The following is a 20,803-nucleotide window of genomic DNA, read 5'->3' as shown; positions in this document are numbered from 1 at the left end:
CCCTTCAACCTCTCTGCCCCCTCAACCTCTCTGCCCCCCAACCTCTCTGCCCCCTCAACCTCTCTGCCCCCCCAACCTCTCTGCCCCCCCAACCTCTCTGCCCCCCCAACCTCTCTGCCCCTTCAACCTCTCTGCCCCTTCAACCTCTCTGCCCCCTCAACCTCTCTGCCCCTTCAACCTCTCTGCCCCTTCAACCTCTCTGCCCCTTCAACCTCTCTGCCCCCTCAACCTCTCTGCCCCCCCAACCTCTCTGCCCCCTCAACCTCTCTGCCCCCCAACCACTCTGCCCCCTCAACCTCTCTGCCCCCTCAACCTCTCTGCCCCCCAACCTCTCTGCCCCTTCAACCTCTCTGCCCCCTCAACCTCTCTGCCCCTTCAACCTCTCTGCCCCCTTCAACCTCTCTGCCCCATCAACCTCTCTGCCCCATCAACCTCTCTGCCCCATCAACCTCTCTGCCCCCTCAACCTCTCTGCCCCCTCAACCTCTCTGCCCCCTCAACCTCTCTCCCCCCCAACCTCTCTGCCTCCTCAACCTCTCTGCCCCTTCAACCTCTCTGCCCCCTCAACCTCTCTGCCCCCTCAACCTCTCTGCCCCTTCAACCTCTCTGCCCCCTCAACCTCTCTGCCCCCTCAACCTCTCTGCCCCCCCAACCTCTCTGCCCCCTCAACCTCTCTGCCCCCCCAACCTCTCTGCCTCCTCAACCTCTCTGCCCCCTTCAACCTCTCTGCCCCCTCAACCTCTCTGCCCCCCAACCTCTCTGCCCCCTCAACCTCTCTGCCCCCTCAACCTCTCTGCCCCCCAACCTCTCTGCCCCCTCAACCTCTCTGCCCCCTCAACCTCTCTGCCCCCCCAACCTCTCTGCCCCCTCAACCTCTCTGCCCCCCCAACCTCTCTGCCCCTTCAACCTCTCTGCCCCCTCAACCTCTCTGCCCCCCCAACCTCTCTGCCCCCTCAACCTCTCTGCCCCCCCAACCTCTCTGCCCCCTCAACCTCTCTGCCCCCCCAACCTCTCTGCCTCCTCAACCTCTCTGCCCCTTCAACCTCTCTGCCCCCTCAACCTCTCTGCCCCCCCAACCTCTCTGCCCCCTCAACCTCTCTGCCCCCTCAACCTCTCTGCCCCCCCAACCTCTCTGCCCCTTCAACCTCTCTGCCCCCTTCAACCTCTCTGCCCCCCCAACCTCTCTGCCCCCTCAACCTCTCTGCCCCCCAACCTCTCTGCCCCTTCAACCTCTCTGCCCCCTCAACCTCTCTGCCCCTTCAACCTCTCTGCCCCATCAACCTCTCTGCCCCATCAACCTCTCTTCCCCATCAACCTCTCTGCCCCCTCAACCTCTCTGCCCCCTCAACCTCTCTGCCCCCTCAACCTCTCTCCCCCCCAACCTCTCTGCCCCTTCAACCTCTCTGCCCCCTCAACCTCTCTGCCCCTTCAACCTCTCTGCCCCCTCAACCTCTCTGCCCCCTCAACCTCTCTGCCCCCCCAACCTCTCTGCCCCCTCAACCTCTCTGCCCCCCCAACCTCTCTGCCTCCTCAACCTCTCTGCCCCTTCAACCTCTCTGCCCCCTCAACCTCTCTGCCCCCCAACCTCTCTGCCCCCTCAACCTCTCTGCCCCCCCAACCTCTCTGCCCCCCCAACCTCTCTGCCCCTTCAACCTCTCTGCCCCTTCAACCTCTCTGCCCCCCCAACCTCTCTGCCCCTTCAACCTCTCTGCCCCCTCAACCTCTCTGCCCCCTCAACCTCTCTGCCCCTTCAACCTCTCTGCCCCCTCAATCTCTCTGCCCCTTCAACCTCTCTGCCCCCTCAACCTCTCTGCCCCCCAACCTCTCTGCCCCCTCATACTCTCTGCCCCCTCAACCTCTCTGCCCCCCCAACCTCTCTGCCCCTTCAACCTCTCTGCCCCCTCAACCTCTCTGCCCCTTCAACCTCTCTGCCCCCTCAACCTCTCTGCCTCCTCAACCTCTCTGCCCCCTCAACCTCTCTGCCCCCTCAACCTCTCTGCCCCCTCAACCTCTCTGCCCCCCAACCTCTCTGCCCCCTCAACCTCTCTTCCCCCCCAACCTCTCTGCCCCCTCAACCTCTCTGCCTCCTCAACCTCTCTGCCCCCTCAACCTCTCTGCCCCCTCAACCTCTCTGCCCCCTCAACCTCTCTGCCCCCCAACCTCTCTGCCCCCTCAACCTCTCTGCCCCCTCAACCTCTCTGCCCCCCCAACCTCTCTGCCCCCTCAACCTCTCTGCCCCCTCAACCTCTCTGCCCCTTCAACCTCTCTGCCTCCTCAACCTCTCTGCCCCCTCAACCTCTCTGCCCCCTCAACCTCTCTGCCCCCTCAACCTCTCTGCCCCCCAACCTCTCTGCCCCCTCAACCTCTCTGCCCCCTCAACCTCTCTGCCCCCCCAACCTCTCTGCCCCCTCAACCTCTCTGCCCCCTCAACCTCTCTGCCCCCCAACCTCTCTGCCCCCTCAACCTCTCTGCCCCCTCAACCTCTCTGCCTCCTCAACCTCTCTGCCCCCTCAACCTCTCTGCCCCCTCAACCTCTCTGCCACTTCAACCTCTCTGCCCCCTCAACCTCTCTGCCCCCCAACCTCTCTGCCCCCTCAACCTCTCTGCCCCCTCAACCTCTCTGCCCCCTCAACCTCTCTGCCCCCTCAACCTCTCTGCCCCTCAACCTCTCTGCCCCTCAACCTCTCTGCCCCCAACCTCTCTGCCCCCTCAACCTCTCTGCCCCTCAACCTCTCTGCCCCCTCAACCTCTCTGCCCCCCCAACCTCTCTGCCCCCCCAACCTCTCTGCCCCCTCAACCTCTCTGCCCCCCCAACCTCTCTGCCCCTCAACCTCTCTGCCCCCTCAACCTCTCTGCCCCCCCAACCTCTCTGCCCCCCAACCTCTCTGCCCCCTCAACCTCTCTGCCCCCTCAACATCTCTGCCCCCTCAACCTCTCTGCCCCCCCAACCTCTCTGCCCCCTCAACCTCTCTGCCCCCTCAACCTCTCTGCCCCCTCACCCTCTCTTCCCCCCAACCTCTCTGCTCCCCCAACCTCTCTGCCCCCCCAACCTCTCTGCCCCCAACCTCTCTGCCCCCAACCTCTCTGCCCCCTCAACCTCTCTGCTCCCCCAACCTCTCTGCTCCCCCAACCTCTCTGCCCCCCAACCTCTCTGCCCCCTCAACCTCTCTGCCCCCTCAACCTCTCTGCCCCCTCAACCTCTCTGCCCCTCAACCTCTCTGCCCCTCAACCTCTCTGCCCCCAACCTCTCTGCCCCCTCAACCTCTCTGCCCCTCAACCTCTCTGCCCCCTCAACCTCTCTGCCCCCCCAACCTCTCTGCCCCCCCAACCTCTCTGCCCCCTCAACCTCTCTGCCCCCCCAACCTCTCTGCCCCTCAACCTCTCTGCCCCCTCAACCTCTCTGCCCCCCCAACCTCTCTGCCCCCCCAACCTCTCTGCCCCCTCAACCTCTCTGCCCCCTCAACCTCTCTGCCCCCCAACCTCTCTGCCCCCTCAACCTCTCTGCCCCCTCAACCTCTCTGCCCCTTCAACCTCTCTGCCTCCTCAACCTCTCTGCCCCCTCAACCTCTCTGCCCCCTCAACCTCTCTGCCCCCTCAACCTCTCTGCCCCCCAACCTCTCTGCCCCCTCAACCTCTCTGCCCCCTCAACCTCTCTGCCCCCCCAACCTCTCTGCCCCCTCAACCTCTCTGCCCCCTCAACCTCTCTGCCCCCCAACCTCTCTGCCCCCTCAACCTCTCTTCCCCCTCAACCTCTCTGCCTCCTCAACCTCTCTGCCCCCTCAACCTCTCTGCCCCCTCAACCTCTCTGCCACTTCAACCTCTCTGCCCCCTCAACCTCTCTGCCCCCCAACCTCTCTGCCCCCTCAACCTCTCTGCCCCCTCAACCTCTCTGCCCCCCCAACCTCTCTGCCCCCTCAACCTCTCTGCCCCCTCAACCTCTCTGCCCCCCAACCTCTCTGCCCCCTCAACCTCTCTGCCCCCTCAACCTCTCTGCCCCTTCAACCTCTCTGCCCCCCAACCTCTCTGCCCCCCAACCTCTCTGCCCCCCAACCTCTCTGCCCCCTCAACCTCTCTGCCCCCTCAACCTCTCTGCCCCCTCAACCTCTCTGCCCCCTCAACCTCTCTGCCCCCTCAACCTCTCTGCCCCCTCAACCTCTCTGCCCCCTCAACCTCTCTGCCTCCTCAACCTCTCTGCCCCCCCAACCTCTCTGCCCCCGCAACCTCTCTGCCCCCCCAACCTCTCTGCCCCCTCAACCTCTCTGCCTCCTCAACCTCTCTGCCCCCCCAACCTCTCTGCCCCCTCAACCTCTCTGCCTCCTCAACCTCTCTGCCTCCTCAACCTCTCTGCCCCCCCAACCTCTCTGCCTCCTCAACCTCTCTGCCCCCCAACCTCTCTGCCCCCTCAACCTCTCTGCCTCCTCAACCTCTCTGCCCCCCCAACCTCTCTGCCCCCTCAACCTCTCTGCCTCCTCAACCTCTCTGCCTCCTCAACCTCTCTGCCCCCCCAACCTCTCTGCCTCCTCAACCTCTCTGCCCCCCCAACCTCTCTGCCCCCTCAACCTCTCTGCCTCCTCAACCTCTCTGCCCCCTCAACCTCTCTGCCCCCCCAACCTCTCTGCCTCCTCAACCTCTCTGCCCCCCCAACCTCTCTGCCCCCTCAACCTCTCTGCCCCTTCAACCTCTCTGCCCCCTCAACCTCTCTGCCCCTTCAACCTCTCTGCCCCCTCAACCTCTCTGCCCCCCAACCTCTCTGCCCCCTCAACCTCTCTGCCCCCTCAACCTCTCTGCCCCCTCAACCTCTCTGCCCCTCAACCTCTCTGCCCCTCAACCTCTCTGCCCCCAACCTCTCTGCCCCCTCAACCTCTCTGCCCCTCAACCTCTCTGCCCCTCAACCTCTCTGCCCCCTCAACCTCTCTGCCCCCCCAACCTCTCTGCCCCCCCAACCTCTCTGCCCCCTCAACCTCTCTGCCCCCCCAACCTCTCTGCCCCTCAACCTCTCTGCCCCCCCAACCTCTCTGCCCCCCCAACCTCTCTGCCCCCAACCTCTCTGCCCCCTCAACCTCTCTGCCCCCTCAACATCTCTGCCCCCCTCAACCTCTCTGCCCCCCCAACCTCTCTGCCCCCTCAACCTCTCTGCCCCCTCAACCTCTCTGCCCCCTCACCCTCTCTGCCCCCCAACCTCTCTGCTCCCCCAACCTCTCTGCCCCCCCAACCTCTCTGCCCCCAACCTCTCTGCCCCCAACCTCTCTGCCCCTCAACCTCTCTGCTCCCCCAACCTCTCTGCTCCCCCAACCTCTCTGCCCCCCAACCTCTCTGCCCCCTCAACCTCTCTGCCCCCTCAACCTCTCTGCCCCCTCAACCTCTCTGCCCCTCAACCTCTCTGCCCCTCAACCTCTCTGCCCCCAACCTCTCTGCCCCCTCAACCTCTCTGCCCCTCAACCTCTCTGCCCCCTCAACCTCTCTGCCCCCCCAACCTCTCTGCCCCCCCAACCTCTCTGCCCCCTCAACCTCTCTGCCCCCCCAACCTCTCTGCCCCTCAACCTCTCTGCCCCCTCAACCTCTCTGCCCCCCCAACCTCTCTGCCCCCCAACCTCTCTGCCCCCTCAACCTCTCTGCCCCCTCAACATCTCTGCCCCCTCAACCTCTCTGCCCCCCCAACCTCTCTGCCCCTCAACCTCTCTGCCCCCTCAACCTCTCTGCCCCCTCACCCTCTCTTCCCCCCAACCTCTCTGCTCCCCCAACCTCTCTGCCCCCCCAACCTCTCTGCCCCCAACCTCTCTGCCCCCAACCTCTCTGCCCCCTCAACCTCTCTGCTCCCCCAACCTCTCTGCCCCCTCAACCTCTCTGCCCCCTCAACCTCTCTGCCCCCTCAACCTCTCTGCCCCTTCAACCTCTCTGCCCCTCAACCTCTCTGCCCCTCAACCTCTCTGCCCCCAACCTCTCTGCCCCCTCAACCTCTCTGCCCCTCAACCTCTCTGCCCCCTCAACCTCTCTGCCCCCTCAACCTCTCTGCCCCCCCAACCTCTCTGCCCCCCAACCTCTCTGCCCCCTCAACCTCTCTGCCCCCTCAACCTCTCTGCCCCCCCAACCTCTCTGCCCCCTCAACCTCTCTGCCCCCTCAACCTCTCTGCCCCCTCACCCTCTCTTCCCCCCAACCTCTCTGCTCCCCCAACCTCTCTGCCCCCCCAACCTCTCTGCCCCCAACCTCTCTGCCCCCAACCTCTCTGCCCCCTCAACCTCTCTGCTCCCCCAACCTCTCTGCCCCCTCAACCTCTCTGCCCCCTCAACCTCTCTGCCCCCTCAACCTCTCTGCCCCTTCAACCTCTCTGCCCCTCAACCTCTCTGCCCCTCAACCTCTCTGCCCCCAACCTCTCTGCCCCCTCAACCTCTCTGCCCCTCAACCTCTCTGCCCCCTCAACCTCTCTGCCCCCCCAACCTCTCTGCCCCCCCAACCTCTCTGCCCCCTCAACCTCTCTGCCCCCCCAACCTCTCTGCCCCTCAACCTCTCTGCCCCCTCAACCTCTCTGCCCCCCCAACCTCTCTGCCCCCCAACCTCTCTGCCCCCTCAACCTCTCTGCCCCCTCAACATCTCTGCCCCCTCAACCTCTCTGCCCCCCCAACCTCTCTGCCCCCTCAACCTCTCTGCCCCCTCAACCTCTCTGCCCCCTCACCCTCTCTTCCCCCCAACCTCTCTGCTCCCCCAACCTCTCTGCCCCCCCAACCTCTCTGCCCCCAACCTCTCTGCCCCCTCAAACTCTCTGCCCCCTCAACCTCTCTGCCCCCCCAACCTCTCTGCCCCCTCAACCTCTCTGCCCCCTCAACCTCTCTGCCCCTTCAACCTCTCTGCCCCCTCAACCTCTCTGCCCCCCAACCTCTCTGCCCCTTCAACCTCTCTGCCCCCCCAACCTCTCTGCCCCCTCAACCTCTCTGCCCCCTCAACCTCTCTGCCCCCCAACCTCTCTGCCCCCTCAACCTCTCTGCCCCTTCAACCTCTCTGCCCCCTCAACCTCTCTGCCCCCCAACCTCTCTGCCCCCTCAACCTCTCTGCCCCCCCAACCTCTCTGCCCCCTCAACCTCTCTGCCCCCTCAACCTCTCTGCCCCCCAACCTCTCTGCCCCCTCAACCTCTCTGCCCCTTCAACCTCTCTGCCCCCCAACCTCTCTGCCCCCCCAACCTCTCTGCCCCCTCAACCTCTCTGCCCCCCCAACCTCTCTGCCCCTCAACCTCTCTGCCCCCTCAACCTCTCTGCCCCCCCAACCTCTCTGCCCCCCAACCTCTCTGCCCCCTCAACCTCTCTGCCCCCTCAACATCTCTGCCCCCTCAACCTCTCTGCCCCCCCAACCTCTCTGCCCCCTCAACCTCTCTGCCCCCTCAACCTCTCTGCCCCCTCACCCTCTCTTCCCCCCAACCTCTCTGCTCCCCCAACCTCTCTGCCCCCCCAACCTCTCTGCCCCCAACCTCTCTGCCCCCAACCTCTCTGCCCCCTCAACCTCTCTGCTCCCCCAACCTCTCTGCTCCCCCAACCTCTCTGCCCCCTCAAACTCTCTGCCCCCTCAACCTCTCTGCCCCCGCAACCTCTCTGCCCCTTCAACCTCTCTGCCCCTTCAACCTCTCTGCCTCCTCAACCTCTCTGCCCCCTCAACCTCTCTGCCCCCAACCTCTCTGCCCCCAACCTCTCTGCCCCCTCAACCTCTCTGCCCCCTCAACCTCTCTGCCCCTTCAACCTCTCTGCCCCTTCAACCTCTCTGCCTCCTCAACCTCTCTGCCCCCAACCTCTCTGCCCCCTCAACCTCTCTGCCACTTCAACCTCTCTGCCCCCTCAACCTCTCTGCCCCCTCAACCTCTCTGCCCCCCAACCTCTCTGCCCCCTCAACCTCTCTGCCCCCTCAACCTCTCTGCCCCCTCAACCTCTCTGCCCCTCAACCTCTCTGCCCCTCAACCTCTCTGCCCCCAACCTCTCTGCCCCCTCAACCTCTCTGCCCCTCAACCTCTCTGCCCCCTCAACCTCTCTGCCCCCCCAACCTCTCTGCCCCCCCAACCTCTCTGCCCCCTCAACCTCTCTGCCCCCCCAACCTCTCTGCCCCTCAACCTCTCTGCCCCCTCAACCTCTCTGCCCCCCCAACCTCTCTGCCCCCCAACCTCTCTGCCCCCTCAACCTCTCTGCCCCCTCAACCTCTCTGCCCCCTCACCCTCTCTTCCCCCCAACCTCTCTGCTCCCCCAACCTCTCTGCCCCCCCAACCTCTCTGCCCCCAACCTCTCTGCCCCCAACCTCTCTGCCCCCTCAACCTCTCTGCCCCCAACCTCTCTGCCCCCTCAACCTCTCTGCCCCCTCAACCTCTCTGCCCCCCTCAACCTCTCTGCCCCTCAACCTCTCTGCCCCCAACCTCTCTGCCCCCTCAACCTCTCTGCCCCCTCAACCTCTCTGCCCCCTCAACCTCTCTGCCCCCCCAACCTCTCTGCCCCCCCAACCTCTCTGCCCCCTCAACCTCTCTGCCCCCCCAACCTCTCTGCCCCTCAACCTCTCTGCCCCCTCAACCTCTCTGCCCCCCCAACCTCTCTGCCCCCCCAACCTCTCTGCCCCCTCAACCTCTCTGCCCCCTCAACCTCTCTGCCCCCTCACCCTCTCTTCCCCCCAACCTCTCTGCTCCCCCAACCTCTCTGCCCCCCCAACCTCTCTGCCCCCAACCTCTCTGCCCCCAACCTCTCTGCCCCCTCAACCTCTCTGCCCCCAACCTCTCTGCCCCCTCAACCTCTCTGCCCCCTCAACCTCTCTGCCCCCTCAACCTCTCTGCCCCCTCAACCTCTCTGCCACCTCAACCTCTCTGCCCCCTCAACCTCTCTGCCCCCTCAACCTCTCTGCCCCCTCAACCTCTCTGCCCCCTCAACCTCTCTGCCCCCTCAACCTCTCTGCCCCCTCAACCTCTCTCCCATCATTTTTCTCTTCTTCTTCTTCTTCCTCCTTCTTTCCAGACCTGGGAATGGGGCCTTCTGTGCCCCATAGAGCATCAGGGTCCTTGACTGAAGCCCCCTAACTCTGCCCCTCTGGGTCCCTTCCAGGCGCCTCCTCCCACTCCATGAAGTATTTCTACACTGGCATCTCGGAGCCCAGTCAGGGGCTGCCCCACTTTGTCGCTGTGGGTTATGTGGATGATCAACTCTTCAGCTACTACGACAGCAACAGTAGGCAAGGGCAGCCTCGAGTCTCCTGGATGGAGAAGGTGGAGAAGGAGGATCCCCAGTACTGGGACAGAAACACCCGGTATTTTCGTGGCTCTGAGGAGGATTTCAGAGGAAACCTGGAGATTCTGAGGAGTCGCTACAATCAGAGCGAAGGTGAGTGATGGGTTGGGTGGCTCCTCTGGCCCCATATTCCCCTCCCCAGGAACCAGAGGGGGGAGGAAGCGGGGGGTCCCTTCAAAGAGAAAGGCTACTTCCACACCTTTTAAAAAGTATTTTTAATATATTTATTCTTTTTTAAAAGTCCATATAAGATTGTCCTTGCCTCCATAGCTGACATGTTCTGCCAATTGCAATTAATGGAAAACTAGTTTAAATTTGTCTTTCTGAATGTTGATATTGATATAAAATGAGATAAAAAGAGACCGAAATCTCCCCTCCCCCCCCCATGAAAGTTGGAGGATCTGACCTTGGTGGATCTCCTGCTGTGGGGGAGGAAGGGAATCACAGGTCTCCCCCCTCCAAAAAAAGTCAGTGGATCCTAATTAAATTCTGGGGCAAGCAGGTCCTCATCCTTCTCTCTGTTTCCACCCCAGAGAAATAAGGGATCAAGTGCAGATCCACCTGGGATGAGCAGATCCCTCTTTCCTTCACCCCCTATTTGGAGGGACAAGGGCCCCCAAATGCCGGGAGCTTTCTGCTCACCCTCCAGTTGGAAGGAGGGGCCAGGAAGACCCAAATGGGGTTGGGGCTCTTGGGGGGGGGCACAGGGCCAGGATCCTCCCAATCCTGAGAGGGAAAGACAGAGAAGAGAGGATCCTCCATTTGGGGCCCTTCCAGAGTCTCTCAGAGCCTTCGTGGCTTCCCATCCTTGGTCCCTCAGGCTGAACTCCTGCCCTGCCCTCTTGGTGGGGCTGCCCTGGAGGGGGGGAGGCCTTCTTCAGCAGCCCCCCCCCTTCTGCCATCTTTGGGGAACAAGATTCACCTTCAAGGAACCTTATTTGGGGGCAGGGGCTGAAAGCACCTGTGGGTCTAGTGGGAGCCTCCTTTCCAGGCTAAAGAGCCCCAAATGTCCCAACCTTTCCTCAAAGGGGGGCTGCTTCCCCCCTCCCCTCGCCTGAGTCGCCTCCTGTGGACCTTCTCCTGCTCCCTCCTCTCCTTTTGGGGGTCTTTGGGCCACAACTGCTCCCAGTATTCCAGATGTGGTTGCTCTGCCTTGATTCATGTAAAGGCTTTGGGACATCAGCCTCTCTTGGGTTCTCAATACAATTTTAATGATACCTTGTTTGCCTTTGAAACTTTTTAAAATAAAATTTGCATTAAACCTTTTGAACGAAAGATAAAAACTAATAGAAGGTAACATAAAGTAAAGGAGCAAAAGGAAACTAATCAAAGAAAAAGAAATAAAAGTCCATTTTCCCCATGGGGAGATCAGGGAATCTCCTCTCGAGGGAAGGATCAGGCTGGAGCTCAGGAGGATCTTCCTCTTCCTCCAAAGGGAAGATCTCTGGCTGAGCAGAAGATGCAGAGAAAGGATCCCCTCCCCCGACATTCCTGGGTGGGGGAAGGGAGGGAAAACACTGGTCAGTTTAGTTCAACTGTCCTTCCAGGTGGTTTTTCCCTTAGATTTGAGAGTTCCTGGCGTCCTTCCTCCCTCTCAAGCCCAAACAGGAGCGGAAACATTTCAGGATTTCCTTTTGGTTTTTTCAAACATTCAGTTTTCTTTTAAATCCACGAATCTGGTCACTTGAAGTCAAAATATCTTCTCCAGGGCCTTGCAAAGACTGTGGACTTCAAGCTCATTTCAAAGGCCAATAACCCTTCAGGTGTCCAGATCAGACTGGGCCACTTGCTGCTGTTGCTGAGGAAAATATTCCTTTGTGGCCCTTCAAGGCTTCGTTCCCACATTGAACTAAACCATGGTTTGTTTCTGGTTAGACCAAAGTGGGAACCGGCCCTTGTGACTTGATGCTATTTGCGAACATGGACCAAGATTTATGGTCACAGGGATCCCTGAAAGCTTTTATGTAGATCAACCAGATCCTCTTTGAGACCACCAGATTCTCAGTCCCTCTTTGCAGCCGCAGATCCAGGCTCCTGTTCCCTCTCTGGGATCCCTTCCTTTCCCCCCAGAGGAACAGCAGAGAGAAAGATGGAAGGATCTCCGTCCCTCTGTTTCTTTCCCCCCTCCTCCTTCTCTCCGTCTCCCTTGGGATCCTCTGCTGCCTTTTCCAGATTCCCTTTTCTTGGGAAGGTTCAGGGGCTCCGTCCTGGGGGGAGGGGAATGCAGGGAGGGAGGGGGAGGGAGGGGGGAAGGGAGGTTAGTGATGGGGGCTTTATTTCCCTTGAAGTCTAGGGAGGAAATGGGGGTGTCAGTGCCTCTGTCAACGTCCCTGCAGGAAGGGGGGCAGCTGTCTATCTTCAGGACTACGGAAACCATCCTCCTGTCTTGTCTTTTAGGCCTTCACACATTGCAGAGGATTTTTGGCTGTGAGCTCCAGAGAGATGGGAGCAAAGGAGGGTTTGAGCAGCATGGCTATGACGGGAGGACCTTCCTGACGTTCCACAAAGAGACCCTCACTTGGGTGGCTCCCGACCCCCAGGCCCAGATCACCCAGAGGAAATGGAATGCTGATCCAGGATGGAATCAGGGAAATAAGGTCTACCTGGAGGAAACCTGCATTGAGTGGATAAAGAAGTACCTGTCCTATGGGAATGAGACGCTGCTGAGGACAGGTGAGCATCTGAATGGAGACTGGACTTTCCTCCTTTATGGCCGGATCTCTTGGACACATTCAGCCCCTTTGAGTCCCTGGTCTGCAGCCTGTTTGCCCTGGTGGGAATCCCCCCCTTCCAGCACCCACCCACACACAAACGGCTGGGGTTTTTTTTTTCTGTTATTATTTGGGTGCTTTTTACCATATGCTTTAAATCAAGAGTCATTTCTCTGTCTTTTTCTCTCCCCCTCTTGCTCTCTCTCTCTATCGCTTTCTTTCTTTCTCTCTCACTCTTTCTTTCTATCTCTTTTTTTCTTTCTCTTCTCTCTCTTGCTATCTCTCTCTCCCCCTTTCTCTCTCTCTCTCTTTCTCACTTACTTTCTCTCTCTCCCTCTCTCTCTCTTTGTGTCAGCGAGGGGGCTGCGAGAGCGCTTTCTCCGAGCGCTCCGGGAATGTCTGCCCTGCCTATACTGCAGCCCCCTTGCTGAAAGTCTGGGATGAAAGCGCTCCCAGCGAGGGGGCTGCAAGAGGGGCGGGGCGGGCATTCCTGAAGCACACGGAGAAAACCCTCTCTCGCAGCCCCCTGGCTGGAGCACGGAAGAGAAGGAAAAGAAGCCGCAGCCACCGGCGCTGGAGAAGTCGCGCCCCAAGGCAGGAGGCGGAGGAGGAGAGGGGGCGGATCGGGTGGGTGGCAGCGCCGAGAGGCCAGGGGCGCGAGGGGGCCGGAGGCACTGTGGGGAGGCAGCGGCGGCCGCAGCTCCCTTTCCTTTAACTGCCGGTGCCTCCCCGCCCCCGCAACCCCCCCGCGGGCTGGGGAGCTTGTGCCCGTGGAAAAGGGTGCGCCGGGGGGTATTTGGGGGTGCGCACGTGCACAGCTTACAGGGAATGCTGGTTGTGTCCCTTGGAAAGAGGCCTGGAGCAGCCTCACATTCAGGGGAGCAGAAGAGGATGCAGAAAGTAGAGAGAATCTTCTGTGTTGTGGCTGTTTTGAGAGGGAACCTAAGAGACCATCTCCACTCTCCCTCCCCTGAAGGGAGCAGCCCAAGATCAGCCAGAGGTCAAAGCAGACAGAGAGGAATTTCCTTGGACCCTCAATTTGCTGCTGGAGGTTTTTCAGGCTGAGTCCCTGGGAAGGACTCAAAATCAGGAGTTCTTGTGGTTGAGCGTTTTCCAAATTCGGAGCATTTCCCAAAACCCCTTGAGATGCTTCAGGTGTGGAGGGGGAAATAGGGGGAGAGTTTCCTGTCCCTGATTTTCTCACCCACCTTTCAGTCTCTGGAGGGGCTCAGAGTCAATTCCGGTGTTTCCGCAGAGCCTCCAGTGGTGACAATGAGCAGCAGGACGGAGGTGGAGGATGGGATGGAGACCCACGTCTGCCGGGTCCACGGCTTCTACCCCAGGGAGATCGATGCCTCCTGGACGAGGGACGGGGAGGTCTGGCTGCAGGACACCTTCCATGGGTTTCTGGCCCCCAATGCGGATGGGACCTACCACTACTGGATCAGCATCCGGATCGACCCCAAAGAGAGGGGCCGCTATCGGTGCCACGTGGAGCACGACGGCCTGCAGGATCCTCTGGACTTGGAGCTGAAGGGTGAGAGGCTGCAGGGAGGGAAAGGCTGGGCTCTTTGGCAGCCTGGAGGGGGGTGGGAGAGAAATCTGACCCCAGATGTGTCCAGATGTGAACATACCTGAGCTTTAATTCATTGGTTTTTCCTGTGTTTGAGGCTGGTGAAGCTGCAGTGACCAGACCATAGAACTGACTTCAGAATCCTATCACAATACTTGGCCGATCCTGATAAAATGCCTTTAGATCCTCTCTTAGGCCTTCCCTGTTTCTTGCCTCCAGCAGAAAAGCAGCACTTACACTGCAAAATCAAATCTGTTTCTGGTGCTTAATGTAACTGCTGCTTTTCTGCTGGAGGCAAGAAACAGGGAAAAAATACAAGAATTAGGTGGAGTCTTGTAGCCCCTTTTCTGAAGGCAAATTTTGATTAAAATTGATGAACTACAGCTGACTTCAGGAAATGCAGAGAGTGGCTGGACTGATGCATCAGGAGACAGAAAAGAGGCTCCCAAGTCTGAGCTTTTTCCCATCAAAGACTGACAAGGTTTCCTGCTATAAAGGTCAAAAGGTCAGTCTCTGTTGCTTCTCTAAGAAAGAAGTTGCACATTATTTTTTGATACGATATGTGAATTCCTGAGGCTCAGCATAAACCCAAGGAAAAAATCTCCCTCTCAAAGAACTCTGCATATGCTCAGAGGTTTCCCTATCGTACATTGGATTCCTAAAGTTACAAAATTCAAATTGAAATCCATTTTTTTAATTGATGATTGTCAGCATGATACAGGAAATAATCAAATTTAATTGCTCTTTCTCCCAATTCAGAACCCACCAATTCAAAATCCAACCTTGGGCTCATCATCGGCTTTGTTGTGGCTGCTCTGTTTGTTGTGGGTGTGATTGCTGGGATTGCTGGGATCGTGCTATTCATCATCAGTAAGTATTTTTCGGTGTGGGGGTGTGATGGAAAGAAGATGGGGATAAACACCCCCCATGTCTTTCCCTTTGGGGAGCTCCTTCTGGGCCTCCTTCTGTCCTGTTGTCCCATCCCTCTTGGGGAGCATCAGAGATCTCAGCCTCTTGCTGGGACTCCAGTCTCGGTTCATCTGAGTCTGAGATTCAGGCAGTCTGAGGTTCTTCTGAGTTGGGAAGAGGCCTCCCAGTTCCTCTGTCCCCCTCAAAGGCTTTGATCAAAGAGCAGCAGAGAAGGGTTTCCATGGGAACCTCCTCCCCTCCCAGCTGCTCCAGCTGCTTCCCTCCAATTCCCCTCCATCCATCTCGGAGGCAGCAGGTATCTTTTGGGGCAAATCAGGAGATACATCTTTCTGTCTTTATTCATGGGACAAAGTGACTGTGAAATATCTTCTATGGAGACAGAGTTTGGATGCTCTCTCCGTAGAAGATCGCAGTGGGTAGAGTGCAGTACTGCAGGCCACTAAAGCTGACTGCTAGATCTGCAGGTCAGCAGTTCAAATCTCATCACTGGCTGAAGGTTGACTGAGCCTTCCATGCAGGGGTGGGCTACTGCCCGGATGGGGGGGCAGGTAGTGGGGTAGCAAAACTGGATCTCCACCCCAGAGCACCCAATTTGCAATCAAAGATGCTGAAAGAAAATGCCGGGTTTCCTGCATAAGCCACGCCACAGTGTGGTAGTAAAAATGCTGGTAGCCCTTCACTGCGTCCATCCTTTCCAGGTGGGGAAAATGAGGACCCGGATTGTGGGGGCAATATGGCGGCTCTGTCAAAAAGTGCTCTTGCTAACGTGTTCTTATGCCCTTTGTTAAAAGGGCATTATAAATAAACATTTATTATATACAGTGATCCCTCGATTTTCGCTATCTCAATCTTCGCGAAACGCTATATCGCGATTTTTCAAAAAATATTAATTAAAATATTTTCCCACCCGATGACGTCACTCTCTTCCTTTCTCATCTTTCTTTCTCTCTCTCTTTCTCTCTCTTGCTTCTTCCTCTCTCACACTCTCTTCCTCCCTCTCTCATCTCTTTCTTTCCTTCTCTCTCTTTCTCTATCTCTCCCCCTCTTGCTCTCGAGCGGTGGGCGGCGGGCGAGCGGCGGGCGGGCAGCAGCGAGGAGCCGAAGATCGGGGTTTCCCCTTTGCGTGGGCGGCGGGGAAGACCCAGGGAAGGTTCCTTCGGCCGCCCAGCAGCTGATCTGCTCGGCAGCGCCGCAGCAGCGAGGAGCCGAAGATCTGGGTTTCCCCTTTGCGTGGGCAGCGGGGAAACCCCGATCTTCGGCTCCTCGCTGCTGCGGCGCTGCCGAGCAGATCAGCTGCTGGGCGGCCGAAGGAACCTTCCCTGGGTCTTCCCAGGTGCGGAAGTAAAAACACCATCTGCGCATGTGCGGCCATGGAAAAAAGGCACGCATGCGCAGATGGTGTTTTTACTTCCGCACCACTATATCGCGAAAAATCGATTATCGCGAGGGGTCTTGGAACGGAACCCTCGCGATAATCGAGGGATCACTGTATATCTCTGGTTTATTCTTTTGAGGTTTCACTGATTTTTGTCCTTGCAGAGAGACGTCAGGATGGCTACAGAGCAACATCAAGTGAGTGATTTCTCCTCTTTCCATGTAGTCTCCAACTTAGAGCAGGGACCAGAGGCTCCATCACTTGAGGGGTCTGTGTGTATGTGTGTGTGTGTGTGTATGCTTGTATGTGCTATCTTCCTCTCCTCCTAAGAACCGGGCTGGGGAAGATGGGCCCCTTTTCATTACAGCCAGGCTGTTCTTGGGAGTGGAGTCCTCTAGGGGAAACATCTGGATGAAGGAACCTTCAAGAAGGTGAGAAGATCCAGCTGGTGGAAGGCCCCTCTGACTGAGAACATGCTCTGTTTCCCAAATAGGGAGAAAGGAAAGGCTTGCCCAAGTGAGAGTCAGAAACTCCATAAAATTAGGCATCAAAAGGGGTCAATGAGGAAAAAGGAGCTTTGGGGGATGCAGCTGGATCTCCTCTTGGTCACCCATCCCAAAGGCTCTCTAAGTAAGAACTGGTTACACAAAGAAACTTTGGATCCATTTGTATCTTTTAGGTCAGTTCTGCCTTCTGGCTTAGTGTGATATACATACAAATTTTAAGAATAATTTTCGATGCCTTTTAGCCAAAGCAATTTGGTCCAAACTCTCTCCATATATTTGTGAGTCTTTGATTGTGTGTGAGAGAGAGAAAGGGAGGGAGAGGGAAAAGGAGGGAGGGAGAAAGGGAGGGAGGGGAAAAGGAGGGAGGGAGAAAGGGAGGGAGAGGGAAAAGGAGGGAGGGAGAAAGGGAGGGAGAGGGAAAAAGGAGGGAGGGAGAAAGGGGGGAGGGGGAAAAGGAGGGAGGGAGAAAAGGGAGGGGAGAGGGAGAGGGAGAGGGAAAAGGAGGAGAGAGAAAGGGGGGAGGGGGAAAAGGAGGGAGGGAGAAAGGGAGGGAGGGGGAAAAGGAGGGAGGGAGAAAGGGAGGGGGAGAGAAAGGAGGGAGGGAGAAAGGGAGGGAGAGGGAAAAGGAGGGAGGGAGAAAGGGAGGGAGGGGGAAAAGGAGGGAGGGAGAAAGGGAGGGAGAGGGAGAGGGAAAAGGAGGGAGAGAGAAAGGGGGGGAAGGGGAAAAGGAGGGAGGGAGAAAGGGAGGGGGAGAGAAAAGAAGGGAGGGAGAAAGGGAGGGGGAGAGAAAGGAGGAGGGAGAAAGGGAGGGAGAGGGAAAAGGAGGGAGGGAGAGGGAAAAGGAGGAAGAGAGAAAGGGGGGGAGGGGGAAAAGGAGGGAGGGAGAAAGGGAGGGGGAGAGAAAAGAAGGGAGGGAGAAAGGTGAGGGGAGAGAAAAGAAGGGAGGGAGAAAGGGAGGGAGAGGGAAAAGAGGGAGGGAGAAAGGGAGGGAGAGAGAAAGGGAGAAGGGAGAAAGGGAGGGAGGAGAAAGGGAGGAAGGGAAAAGGGAGGGGGAGGGGAAAGGAGGGAGGGAGCTGGGGTCAGAAAGAGCTGAGCTTCTCCACCTCTAAGCCAAGAGAGAGACTTTCTCACCCTCTTTTCTTTCCTTCTTTTCCAGCAAGTGACAAAGGATCCAGCAGTTCAGACCAGGGTAAGTGGGAGGGAGCGACTCCTGCTGCTGCCTCAGCCATTCTGTCTCTTTGCAAGACTTTGGGGGGGTGGGGGATGGAAAGAGGGAAAGGACCCCACTTTTAAAGCCTCTCCCCCAATTCATCCTCCCTGGGGGCCCTCTGAGTCTGCTTCTGGTGGAATAATAAGAATAATTGGAGCCACTTTGGCTTAGTGGTGAGGGCACCAGATCAGCGCATGAGTTCGAGTCCTGCCTTAGATGTGAAAGCCGGCTGAGTGTCACAAAATCCTCCTCTCTTCTCATTGGTTCATTCTGCAGAGGAGAAAGGAAACTCTCCCTGTTGGATTCATACAAGGCAGGGGAATTGAGGCAGCCCGGAGTCTGCATGGTGGAGCCTTGGCCCCCATTGGAGGAAAAAACCCTCAAGGTCTTTGAGGGGAAATAGGAAACTACTGGCAATGCCATGATCCCTAGTGGTTAGAGACTCTTCTGGTGGCAGAGCTGAGACCTGGCTGACTCTGGAGGGGGGGGTGTCCGTCTCTCAGAGATGTCCTCATCTGGGTTTAATGTTTGGCCCAACTGAGAGTCCAGGGCAGAGGAAGTGGGGTGCAGTGGTCATCTGAGAATCTCTTTTGGCACTTGGGCTTTTGAAACATAGAAGATTGACAGCAGAAAAAGACCTCAGGGTCCATCTAGTCTGCCCTTATACTATTTCCTGTATTTTATCTTAGGATGGATATATGTTTATCCCAGGCATGTTTAAATTCAGTTACTGTGGATTTATCATGTCTGCTGGAAGATTGTTCCAAGCATCTACTACTCTTCCAGTAAAATAATATTTTCTCACGTTGCTTCTGATCTTTCCCCCAACTAACCTGATTGTGTCCCCTTGTTCTTGTGTTCACTTTCCTATTAAAAACACTTCCCTCCTGAACTTATTTAACCCTTTCACATATTTAAATTTTTCGATCATGTCCCCCCTTTCCCTTCTGTCCTCCAGACTATACTTTTGCTTCCCAGGTTTCTGGTTGTGACTCTTTGTTTCTGACTTTGGGCTCACAGGACCAGTTGGGCCTGTTGCTACTGTACCAGCCTCTCTGATGCATGGCCACCTCCTGCCTCAGCTGCTGGGGACCATCTCAGGGTTGGCATGGAGTTGCCCAGGATCATGATTCTCCTGGGAGACTTCAACCGGCCATCCTGGGTTTGGCCTCGGAAGCAGCCAGGAGTTCATGGCCTCCCTGGTGTCTGTGGGTCTCTCCCATATCGTCCTGGGTCTGATTCGAGACCACAATCACACACGGGACATGTGTGATTGTCAGACCAAGGCAACAACTATTGATCTGATGGGGGAATCTGGTTTTTTATTTATTGATTTAAATGTTCTACATGGCAGTTTATTGAATTTTAATGTGAGCTGCCTAGAGTCACCTTAATGGGATATTTGGGGTGGAAGATTAATTAATTAATAAAAGTTTTACATCCTCTGAGAAGTTTGTGAAGCTGAAGAAGTTTAATGGTGAAGAGAGATTTGTCCTCCTCACAGGAAGAGACATTGATTCATTCTGTGTCTTTCTCTCCAATCCAGGGAGCAACCAGCCCATTTAGCAGCCCCCCCTTGCAGGTGAGTGGAGTGGTGGGGGCCATGTGGGGGGAGAGGGAGGAAGGGAGGGGAGAGATTTGGAGTCCAAGGACCAAGTGAGGGTGAAGATACTTTGGAAGTCCCTCTTCTCTCTCCTATTCACAAACACTGGAAGTGAAGGGATTTGAGGGAGGGGGCTTGGGGAAGGGGTCTTCCTGCCCCCAAACTCTGATCCTCTGGCAGCTCTCAGGCTCTGTGACTGTCTGGATCCAACTAACCCTTGGATACTTTCTCCTTCCTCTTCGTAGTGGACACTCCCAGCATAAAGAGAGAGGAAAGAAGATGGATCTGCCTTCTCCTGAATTGGGCCGGACTCTTAGGTGACCCTTCCTGCATGCTGGAACCAGGACAGATTTTGGGGTCTTTCATCATTCAATCAGTGACCTTTTAAAATGATGATTGAGGAGCAGAGGAGAAAATAATATATTATGTGTTACTAATTGTCGGATCAAAATATTTCAAATTGTTTTTTATAAATAATAGTTTATAATAGGTACTGTAGGTTGGATAACCCCCTTAATGGGCTTCTGCTGATTATTCTTAGTGGAGAAAGATTAGAGGTTAAAGATGAGATTTTAGAAATGGGTTTATAGAGAATGGGGTGAGGAAGAGGATGGAGAGTTTCTTGGTTTTACTTTAAGAGAGATTTATAAGTTGTTAATTTCATGATGCTTGTGGGGGATAAAGGTGGAGGTTTCTATCTTTTTTCCTTGTGTGTGTTTTATGTGTTTAACGCAGGGGTCCTCAAACTTGGCAACTTTAAGACTTATGGACTTCAACTCCCAGAATTCTCCAGCCAGCTATGCTGCCTGTTGAATTCTGGGAGTTGAAGTCCACAAGTCTTAAAGTTGCCAAGTTTGAAGACCCCTGGTTTAATGTAATCTCCCATGAAACTATTACTATTTCTGAGATTTTTGTCACTAAAATAGTTGATGCACTTTTAAGCGGTTATTGCAGTTAATTGAGTTATAGGGTAACACAAAATTTGACAAATAATCAGTATGCAGAGTGTAGCATTTGACACTTATTTTTTATAGATTGCCATTTATGGATTTTCATGATTTAGAAAAATGGAACGTGAGATCAATTGCACTGTCAGGTTGCTACCTCCGCATATATTGTAATTTTGCCAAAATTGTTTTCTGAAAATAAATTATTTCTTCTATTCTTACTTGAGTTGCATGTCTGAGGAGGTTGAAATTAGAAAGCATTTTACTCTTCTTTGTTGATCAGAGACCCCGATTCCAATTTCACTTTGAGTGGGAGGAAAGGGAGAATCTAAGGCAAAACTTGGAAGGAGGGAGAACTTGGAGGGGGGGGGCTCCTGTGTGCTCCTTTGGGGAGGAGGCAGCCATTTTGTTCCTGTGTCTGGATGTTTCTCTACAATCACCAAGGTGATCTGTAAAATGGATGCTTGCTCTTGGCTTTGTGGGGGCAACAACAGAGGCTGCTCTTCCCTCAAATCCACCTTTGGCTCAGGCTGTTGGTCAAGTGGCTGGTCTTTGAGCCTCATCCAGGGGCTCTTCAGGAGACAGGGGGTTCAGTGACCGGCCATAGGTGTCCTGGTCCCCTTGCAGAAGGGCAGCTTCTCCTGCTTCTGAGAGATCATCTCTGGGCTCCTAGGCTGCCTAATATGATGTGGTGGGGGAACTCTGATT

The 20,803-nt window shown here is 56.6% G+C and overlaps 1 protein-coding gene across 2 annotated transcripts in view; it reads left to right on the top strand.

The window, feature by feature from the left end:
* LOC139159730 (major histocompatibility complex class I-related gene protein-like) overlaps positions 1–20,316 on the top strand; it is a 49,260-nt gene extending 28,944 nt beyond the window's left edge. For both annotated transcript variants that reach the window (XM_070737088.1, XM_070737087.1), the window contains exons 2-9: positions 9,058–9,333; positions 11,638–11,913; positions 13,207–13,488; positions 14,284–14,394; positions 15,994–16,026; positions 17,492–17,524; positions 19,092–19,127; positions 19,394–20,316. In XM_070737088.1, the coding sequence (XP_070593189.1) occupies positions 9,075–9,333; positions 11,638–11,913; positions 13,207–13,488; positions 14,284–14,394; positions 15,994–16,026; positions 17,492–17,524; positions 19,092–19,111 (1,014 nt within the window). In that variant the 5' untranslated portion in view covers positions 9,058–9,074 and the 3' untranslated portion in view covers positions 19,112–19,127; positions 19,394–20,316. The remainder of the gene's footprint in view (positions 1–9,057; positions 9,334–11,637; positions 11,914–13,206; positions 13,489–14,283; positions 14,395–15,993; positions 16,027–17,491; positions 17,525–19,091; positions 19,128–19,393) is intronic.
* Positions 20,317–20,803: the final 487 nt, after the last annotated feature.

This window comes from Erythrolamprus reginae, chromosome 2, assembly GCF_031021105.1.
Source record: "Erythrolamprus reginae isolate rEryReg1 chromosome 2, rEryReg1.hap1, whole genome shotgun sequence".
Taxonomy (NCBI): Eukaryota; Metazoa; Chordata; class Lepidosauria; order Squamata; family Dipsadidae; genus Erythrolamprus; species Erythrolamprus reginae.
This window is presented reverse-complemented; position numbering and strand designations above follow the sequence as displayed.